Source organism: Onychomys torridus, chromosome 13, assembly GCF_903995425.1.
Source record: "Onychomys torridus chromosome 13, mOncTor1.1, whole genome shotgun sequence".
Classification (NCBI taxonomy): domain Eukaryota; kingdom Metazoa; phylum Chordata; class Mammalia; order Rodentia; family Cricetidae; genus Onychomys; species Onychomys torridus.
In genome coordinates this window covers 68,396,517-68,406,880 of record NC_050455.1, presented here as the reverse complement: position 1 = coordinate 68,406,880, position 10,364 = coordinate 68,396,517, and the positions used below count along the sequence as shown (strand labels likewise).

Genomic DNA, 10,364 nt, shown 5'->3' with positions numbered 1-10,364 from the left:
GTGAATAATCAAGTGTTGCTTCATGAATAAAGTCTCTGTAGGAACAGAAATGCTTTATGGTGCAAACTGTCTTTTGCTATGATGGCAAGTCATTCTGCCACTCAAAGGTAAGACAAGTCTTTAGTGCCTTTAGAATAAACTGAAAAGGCGGAGAAGACGTCCTTCCTTGGAACTGCTGGTTAACTGGTAGGAAGGAAGGACTGATCCACGTGGGGTTCCTGCTCTTGCATATAGACACAGCTTGAGGTGGAGTGCAGGTTTTAAGCCTAAGGTGATGGGCAGACAGGAGCTCTTGTCTGCTTAGAACAGCTTGAGGTAGATGTGTTAGAGTTGGAGAAACAGGCTTTTCCAATGAATGGGATGTGGACTGATGAATTTTCACAGTCCTGTGGATGCCAAATCTTTTTTTTTTTTTTTCCCCACAATATCAAATAATGTAAAGCATCAGAACTGGTAACAAGGACCAGCTAGCTCTGGTCAAAATCATCCCTCTGAGTGATGCGCAGCAAGCAGAGGGGATGATGGCCTCTGGGAAGCACTGCAGTGTTGCTATATAGAGTTTTTAAAATATAATACTTGCATGTAATTGCTCTAATGTGCATTCTGAGGCAGTTGTCTGTGATTATTGGTGTACTCTGTTATAAATTCAGAGCTTGTTGAACTTTATTTTTTTTTTTTTTTTATTATTTCCAGAGTGTCTATTTTGAATTAAAATTTGTTAAACCACTGAAAATAGAACTGTTTAATTCTTGTAACATTAAACATTACTCTTAAGTCAGGCAGGGTGGTGCATACTTGTAGTCCTAGCTACTCCAGCAAGGACTAACTGATGTGTTACTGCACACATTACCCTTTAAGCCTTACTGTCTCCTTTCATGTAGATGTTACTTTGCAACTTGTGTCTTACAGAGGCAGAAGCTAAGGCTCATGTAAATAACCAGTGGTCCAGTCTGCTCAGGATTTGAGGTACTTCTCTGGATTTGTGCTAAAACCAGAACATCCAATGGGACAAGTTTGTCATTCTCTTAAACTTGAGTTTACTTGCCCAAGGTTGGACATGATGCCATGCTGTCTCTAGGCTTCTATATAGTTCTTTAAATATCAAGATCTATAGAACGTCTTGATGGGAGATATCTTTCTGCGGATATAAACTGTCTGGAGATGGTTCTAGTGGTGCTAGGCACCACTGTAAACCTGGGTATCCATAGCTAGTGAGGAATGAAAGGAGTGTGCCTGGTTAGGTAGCGGGACAGAAGAGGCAGACCCAGCTGAACACCTGAAAGTGAAAGCTCCCACCGCTGAAATGCTGCTGGAATGTCTCACTTCAAGCCCATTTTCCCCTTTGATTACTGGTCATTGTACTTGTCATTCTCTGCCTTTTGCCGAGGACATCGCTGTTGGCCCACCTTCAAGCCCAGCTTCTCAGGAGTATGGAAACAGAAAGAAGCTCCAGCTCCGGAACTGTTCCAACTCCTGATAACTGTCCTGATTATTAGTCTTTAATATTACCTATATTAACTACAAGCTTAAACATCCACAAGTGCTAAAGGATCTAGTTTGAAAGTGAAGTTTATTGTTTTATTTATGTTTTTTTAAACAAGGTCTTGTGAGTAGCCCAGGCTGGTCTTAAACTCATGGAGATCCTGGCCCTGCAACTTGGCTGCTAGAATGATGACTTGTGTGACCATAACAGCTTATAAATGATCATTTTTAAAAGAAGGCATTTTTGCCCTGAAGATCATTTTGACTTATTTTTAAGGGCTAAGTTTGTCTAGTTGTTACTTGTGCTTTCAAATCACTGGAGTAAATAACATTTGTCATATGACAACATACATGACCAGAACAGATGGCCAGGGTTTTGAAGTGTACTTAGGAAACCTCAAGTCAGCCACTGCTGATACCCTTACTCTAGGTCTGAGCTAGAAAAGTGTGAGTGGGTAGAAAGGCAGCTGAGGCTTCCATTGCAGTAATTCTAAGGCTAGTCTTCTGGCTAAGCCGAGTTTACCTGCTAGAAAATGGACAGCTTTATCCTGAATTCCATGCTTCAGGGATGGCAATTTCTTGTGTAATCCATTCATTGCTGATATCCTGATTCTGTTCTTAGGGATGGTGGAGAGCAGTGTGATTTGGAAAGCTATACCTTCAGAGCTGAACAGCATATACCTCTGTCAGTACTCAATACTCTACATTTCCCAGCTATGTGCTTGCTGTTCATTCACGTCCATTCTTGAGAGTCTAAATAATATTCCATATCCAGTTGTCCTGATCATAAAAGAAAAGTTGAGATAGAGATGCCACCATAGTCAGTGGTAGCATAAATTTTTGTCATTATTGCCAAATATCAATCAGATACATGTACTTATGTTTGGGCCTTCTATTTTATTCCATTGGTGTACATGTTTGTGCACCATACTGTTTTTATTAATATAGCTCTATAATATATCTTGAAGTCTGGAATGGCAGTCCCTCTAGTATGTTTTTTTGCTCAGATTGCTTTGGTTATCTAGGGACTTTTCTGGTTCCATAAGAATTTTGGGATTCTTTTTCTATTTCTGTGAAGAATATTGTGGGTATTTTTGATTGGGATTGCATTGAACCTGTAAATCTAATGTAGACCTCAAAACAAACCTTATCATATTCAGATAATTTCATGCATCCTATCTGACTGTCATGAAATAAAATTGACAGCAGAAAAATCTATAGTAAGTACATAAACTCATGGAGATTAAGCAGCTCATGACTGAATGATGAATGAGTCAAAGAAGAAATCAAGAAAGAAGAGAATTTCTGGTACTAAATAAAAATGGAAACATAATAGAACAAATTAACATTTGGGACATAGTAAAAGATCTAAGAGGTAAAGTTGTAGCTCGAAGTGCCTAGGTTAAAAGACCAGAAAGCACAAATAAATAGCTTAATGTTGCAACTAAAGGATTTGGAAAAAACAACTGGTGTGGTGCTACATGGCTGGAATTCCAGCACTTGAGAGGCAGAAGTAGGTGGATCTGTTAGAGTCCAGCCTGTTTATCTACATAGAGTTCCAGGAGAGACAGGGCTTCATAAACCGTATCTTAGACAGAATAGGGTAAAAACAAGAACAAACAAACCCAAATCAGTAGATGGCAAGACATATAAGTCAAAGCAGAGATTAATGAAATAGAAGCAAAGGAAAAAAAAATCCTTGAATGTAAGAGCAGGCTCTTTGAGAAGATAAACAAAATTGACAGACTCTTGGCCCAACTAACCAAGTAAAGACGATCCAAATGAACTGAATCAGGAATGAACAAGGAACCATTACACCACCACCAAAGAAATTCACAATATTGTAAGATAAGACTTAAAAAAGCTTCTACTCCATCACACTGGAAAATCTAATAGAATCTAATAGAAATGGATGAATTTCTTGGTTCAAACAAATTTAAGCCTAGAAGAGAGAGAGGAAAAAAAAAAAACCTAAACAGATCCATAACAAATGAAGAGATTAACAGAGTAATAAGCCTTCCAACTAAAACAAGCTCAGGGCCAGTTGGAGTTGCAGCAGAATCCTACTACCCTTTCAAAGATGTATATCTAATTCTTACATCATTAAAAAGAAAAAAACAATACTCAATGTATAAAGCCAGTATCAAAACCAGGTAAAACAACAGAAGAACAAACTACAGACTGATACCCTTGATGAATACAGATGCAAAAATCATCAATAAAATGCTAGCAAACTGAAAACAGGCATATGTCAGGAAATCCATTGTGACCAAGTTGGCTTTATTCCAAAAACGCAGGAATAGTTTATATATTTATAAAAAGCACATGATTATCTCAATAGCTAAAGAAAGAAACCTTTGACAAACTCCAACATACTTTTATGATAAAAGTCCTAGAAAGAGTAGGACTGGAGGGAATGTACCTCAACATAATAAAAGCTATATAAGACAAACCTACAGCTAACATTATCCTAAGTAGAGAAAATCTTGAAGCAATCCCATTAAAGTCAAGAGTAAAATGGGCTGTCCATCATTCCCAGCCCTTTTCAATATAGTGCTCAAAAACCTAGCTGGAGCAGTAAGGCAAAGAGGTACAAATAAGAAAAGTCATTTCAATTTACAGATGCTATGTTACACATAAGAGATCCTAAAAGTTCTACCAGAAAAATTCTAGAAACAATTTCAGCAAAGTGGCAAGAAACAAAACCAACTTAGAAAAATGAATAGCCTTGGGCACACTGCCATTTACATAACCTTCAACCACAATGAAATATCTTGGAATAAAACTAGGGAGGGGGAAAAGACATATAATGAAAAATTTTAAATTTCTGAAGAGATCGAGAAAAACTAAAAATTAGATGACATCCCATATTCTTGGAACAATAGAATTAATATTGTAAAAGTGACCATCCCACCAAATCTTAACACACACTAGTGGTTTCTCTGAATGGAGTGGAGATAATATGTAAGTAGTCAGGAATATAATAATCTTCACAAGTGAGTACCAACAATACATTAAACAGTTTCTACCCATGTTGATAACTGAAGTTCTAGACACTGCAGGCATCAGTCAGATCTGCATGGCCAACCCTTCATTCCTCAGTTGTGTAGATGCCCTAGGATTATTCACTGTAGAACCCCAAATGCTAAATAACCTGCTTCATTGGCTGGAAAATCAGCTCCCAGGGCATCTATGCTCTGGGTTAGTTACATGGATGCTGTGGTGGGTTGAATGAGAATGGCCCTGTTGGCTTATATGTTTGAGTGCTTGGTCCCCAGTTAGTGGAACTGTTTGGGAAGGGTTAGAAGGTGTGGCCTTGATGAAGTAGTGTCAATGAGAATGAGCTTTGAGGTTTCAAAAGCCCATGCCAGGCCCAGTCTCTCTCTCTGCTCGCTGTCTGCAGATCAGGCTAGATTACTCTCAGCTACTGCTCCGGTGCCATGCCTGTTTGCTTCCTGCCATGATGATCAACTGTCAGCAAGCTCCCAGTTAAACGCTTTCTTTTGTCTAGATCATGGTGTCTCTTCACAGCAATAGAACAGTACCTAAGGATGCTTAGATCAGTATGTGGCCTTGGTTCCCATCCAAGCACCTGTACTTTACACTGTGCCATGTGAATGGTTGTGAAACTCAACAGTTTCAGAGAGTGTATGGCATACACCTGTCCACCCAACTGCATCCAACTGCTAGGTTTAACTGTGCAGGTGCTTGAGTTTTCTCAGCTCTGAATTGGAAAGGTAGTCTAGGGTCACAATGAAGACAAAAACTGTGAAAACATACTGGTACCATTCCCATCAGGGCATATGTGTGCTTCCTCTGGGATGGGGCCAGCATAGTATTGAGACTTGAGTGAACCCTGAGGACATCATTACCAGTTTAGTAGTGTTAGAATGATAACGTTAGTGGAAAACTCTGCAAATGGCAGTAAATATTGGGGGAGCTGTGTAAGGACTCGAAAAAATTTCCCAAAAGACTTCAAAAGAATATTTTGAATTATCTATCAATCTATCTGAGTGTGGGTCCATTTTTTCTCTTCTTTAAAATAGTAATAGCAACACTTCAGAGAATGTGCAAGGGCTAAGTGAAAAAATGTATGGTACATGATAGGCTCTGAAAAATGCCAATCAGACCTTTCTATGTGGTCAGGTCATCTTGCCACTGGCATTCAAACTCTCCTTATTCTACACACAACTAACGTATATGTGGAAGTTTGAATGGGGCCCCCATAGGCTCATATATTTGCATGCCCAGTCTCGGTGGAAAGGTTTGGGAAGTACTAGAAGGTGTGACCTTGGTGGTGGTGTGTCACTGGAGGTGGGCTTGGAGGTTTCAAAAGCTTATATGACATTCCCAGTTAGCTCTCTCTGTGTCTTGTGCTTGCGAATCAGATGTAATTTCTGAACTACTGCTCCAGTGCCATGCCTGCCTGCCTGCCTGCCTGCTGGCGTGCTCCTTGCCATGATGGTCATGGACTTACCCCTCTGAAACTAAGCAAGACCCCAGTTAAATGCTTTTGTAAGTTACTTTGGTCATGGTGTTTCTACAGAAACAGTAACTGAGAGGTATATCAGTAACACACTGTAAACTCAAAAGCAAACCAGTTTTTATTTTCTGATATATAAAACCAAACAAAATTAATATATAATGACGTAGACTTTTTCAAAAGAAATAAAATGTAGGAGTAAAGTTCTGTTTAGAAAAATACACTCAGGCATCCACTAAACACATATAATTCCTCATATGCAACAGCTCACAACCTCTTTCTTTTCTTTTTTCTTTTTCTTTTTTTTTTTTAGTTTCCTTGAATAAACTGATTAACATTTGCCAAACAACTTGGCATGGTAAGAAACAACTTTCCATCTTGGTAGTAAGCCCAGTGTATTCAACATACTATACCAAGCATAGCTGAGAATAAATCTTGTAGTAACTGATCATCAGCTTTTTGGTTCTGTAATACTTGTTGTAAAACACATTCTAAACTACTGGGGCAACACACGATATGCTCCTTTAGCACTGAGACTCAGGGAGCATCTTACCCTTGTGCTCAGAAATAAGTGGTGGATGATCCTCAGCACACAACTGAGAAACAGGCCAAGGAAACAATTCCTCAGCAAAAGCTACTTCTGCCCAGTAACGGAAACAGAAAAAAACTCATTTCTTCACAATAAATCCCAGACAAAGGAGAACGCTGGGAAGCTCTTCTGTCAGTCCTGAAGTCAGGACAGTTCTGCCTCTGACCATCAGGTGGGGCTCTCCACCTGGAAGGCTGGGAAGACACTTTAAACCTGTGTTTACATGAAAGATCAGTTTGTTCTCAGTTAATAAATGAGCCGTTCTCTTGCCAACACTGTATCCAAACAGAAAACACAATTCATATAAAATTTAATTGGGTCAGACAATCACACACCTCTAAGAAGGTCTAAGAAGAGTGATCTGTCAAAACCATTAAGTTCCACATGATTTGTTCCAGTTGAGAGAGTCCCTGCCACTGACCCCTGCTGTAGGAACATGCGCTGACGTGCTCTGCTCTTCTCTGAGAAAAGCAAAGCTAACAAGTATGTCCACCCCACTGCTGTGGGGCTTCAGAGGTGTAGTGCTTGTCTCTCCTTTCTACTGCAGACATCTTAAAACTGCCCTAGTCTGTCAACCCAAAGAAAACACTGATGGAAACATTGGCTTTGAGTCCCATGTGACATCACTGTGCCTCACCTTGCAGCCAGCAGAGTTGCTGACTTCTTAAACTCAGTTTGGAGGCTGATCAGCAGTCACTACCTGCCTGCGGAGGCTGGGGCAGGTCTGCAAATGCACAGCCCCTGGACCTCCAATGGCTCCTGGGTATAGGCCAGTGGGCTTTTTGAGCTGGCTGTAAACAATGTGAAAGGAGATTCTTCTGTGCAGAAAGCCGTCCGTAGACAGTCCCCGTTTTCCTGTCACAGCCACACGGGGTTGTTAGTGTGCTCAGGCAGCACATGGTAGTTTTACATGAACTAGTTAAAAACAGGAATTTTACTAGTTTAAAAAAGTTATCTATAAAGCTTCATTTTTAAAAACAAGTATTTTAAAAAATTTAAAAAATACCCTCTGTATTTTGGTTTTACTCTGCAAAGGTTCTGGACATGCACTGAAGCCTGGCTCAGAATATGTGCAGGTATGTATATTTTTAAGCTCTGTGGAAAAATCCTATAAAAATAGACAGTATTCTTGTCCAAAAGCTTAAATAAAGAATAGGGTTGTAGGAATGATGAAAAAAGAAAAAGATGAAGTACACAATTATTTTTCTTATTTTAAAATTGACATAAAAGTTTAAAGTACTTCCCTTTGGAGTCACTATACATCTAATAGTACTACATGCTACTCAACACTTGCCACCCACGGGGCTTGCTGCCACACAGTCTGTCTGCGACCTCAGCCTGCCCAAGTGGCTCAATCCCTAGAGTGTGATGGCCGGTCCATGCTCCTCTACACCTCCTTGAGGGAGGACCAGGCTGTGTCGGGGGTCTGGTTTCAGGGAGCTGAGGAACCTGTGGATGCTGCCGTTGCTCTCTCGCCCAGAGCTGTGCAGGACCATGTCCCTGTGCAGCCTGTGGGCCAGGCTGGTGCCATTGGCCCTTGAGAGGCTGCCTGGAGGCCCAGCCTGTGTCTTGGGAATATGTTGAGGTTCCAGAGCCCCCTCAATGACAATGTCGGCTTCCTCATCACTCTCCATTTCCTCAGTGTGGAAATTCTGCAGGACGTGGGCGGCTGGCAGGCTGTGGTGACTGGTGGTGCTGTCTGTGGACTGGACAGAGCTACCGGATGTGCGGCTGCTGCGGACCACGTTGTTCCTTTGGTTGGCAGGCTTGACGGTGACAATGAGGTTGTGGCTGTTGGCAATCATCATGTCTGTGACTTGATCCAATGTCTTTCCAGCTACCTCAATCCCATTCACCTCCAAGACTTCATCATTCACAGCCAGTAGCCCAGTGCTCTCTGCAAGGCCCCCAGGCACCATCCGGGAAATGAAGATGCCCGGAACTTTCTCTAGCCCGTGGGGGGTCACACGCACGCTGGTGCCATCTCGAATGTAGAAGCCCAGTGGCTTTTCACAGCCATGTCTGTAGAGCCTCACTCGGCGGTGTGTCTCGGGGAGGATGTCCACATCAATGATGGACGACACTGGGCGGAAGTCATGTGGCATGCTGATGTTGAGGTGTGTACGCCGGCGCAGACCTTCATCCCTCAGGGTCACCAGCACCTTTTTCTTCCTTGATAGGGTGCCTGTTCCAAAGCTGTAGTGGTCTGCCTCTTCTGAAACAGTCCGGAGAGAGTAAAGTGAGAGGTACATCACACATAAGCAGAAAAGAGCACTAGTATCTTCACAGTGTCAGGGAGCCTGTGTCTGCTGCCCTCACGCTCCAGATCTCTCTGCTACGCCTTGCAACCACCTCCCCAAGTCGGGATCCCAGAAGTGCTCTCTCTGGGACTTGATGTGCAGAGACACTGGGGTGCCTGGGAATTACCTCACTTCCCAGTGGAAGTCTCCAAACTGGCCCCAGGTAATGAGACCAAAGTTCTTAGAGGGGAAGGAGGGGAAATAAAGAGCCTGCAATGAAGAGAATTAGCAAGAGAAAGAAGGGCTAAACATCTGGAAAGCTGCAAACTCGAAAACAGGTCAAACCACAGCGGGAGCTGGCTGCAGGAAACTTCTGCAGACATGGGTTAAACCACAGCCGGGCCTGCCTACAGGGAATGTCCACAGATAGGTGGCTGGACTGGGGGGCTCAGACATATCTAACCTGAATCATCCCTAGATGATTCCCTGTTGCATCACCTTCCAGCTGTTCCCTGCCCTAAGACAGACCTCTCCTCTCTATAAGCACCATGGTGTCAGCAGCACTCAAGACCCGGCAGAAGGTGTTTCTTGGGGAATTGTTTTTGCCTGTTTTTGATCAGTGGCTGCAAGATAAGACACGTTTGGATAAATGAACTGACCAGGGATATGCTGAGTAGCCTGGTCTAAAGCACAGTTTTTAAAAGGTGAAAGGCAGTAGACTGGTGTTTGGAAACACTGAAGAGAACATTTTCTTGGGTTAGAAAAACATAGTACATTTATTTTCATGTTAAGTCTTTTATATTTGACACATGAGGCTACACAAGAAAGCACACTGGAACACAGATCAAAGGCCTTGTCCCCATGGCTCGCCTCCCTGGATACACAAGTGTCTGTTCTACACACTGCTCCTGTGGAGTCTGCGCCTCATGGTGGCCGCCTCTGCATGGACTTGGGGTGGCGTGGTGCCTGTCTTTGCCAACAAAAACCTGGCTAGGAAACCATTTCTCTTCCCAACACTCCTCTCTTCAAAGGCTGACCATTTCTCAGACCCATGCCCTTACAAGCAGGACACTGAGAGGTGGCCTGCTCTTGCCCTGTCTCCCAACAGCCTTTCTAATAGTTCTCACTATGTATCTGTAAAAGACGTAAGATTGATGGACTAAAAAGAACTGGACTGCAGGCAGGGAAGACTGGGTAAGAGAAAAGAAAAGAAGAGCAGAGTGGAGACAGCCTGGGGGTGACAAGACAATAACACCACCCAGGGAACATCTTGTCCTTCATCCTAGAAGAAGGGTAGTAGAAAAGTCCAGAAGCTTGACATGGAAAGGAAACTTGAAGCCAAGAGGGCTAGTGTCAAAGAGGACAATATCTAGGTTACAAAGCCCAAGAAAGCGAAGCCCCACCGCAGCGGAGATCCTTCTCAGGCAGATATCCCTATCTGGTAGTGTGCTGAAGGCCACGTGCAAGAGGAAGCCTGCTCACTCAGTTCAGGACTGGAAGAAAAGGCTCCCGCTACGGTCACGGACAAGTTGGTAACAAGAATGGTGGCACCTTCATGGCTAAGCTTCAA

General features: G+C 42.5%; 1 protein-coding gene across 1 annotated transcript in view; it reads right to left on the bottom strand.

The window, feature by feature from the left end:
• Window positions 1-6,134: 6,134 nt before the first annotated feature.
• Pard6g (par-6 family cell polarity regulator gamma) overlaps window positions 6,135-10,364 on the bottom strand; it is a 68,325-nt gene continuing 64,095 nt past the window's right edge. Inside the window, exon 3 of the mRNA XM_036204351.1 lies at window positions 6,135-8,769. Within this exon, the coding sequence (XP_036060244.1) occupies window positions 7,913-8,769 (857 nt within the window). The 3' untranslated portion in view covers window positions 6,135-7,912. The remainder of the gene's footprint in view (window positions 8,770-10,364) is intronic.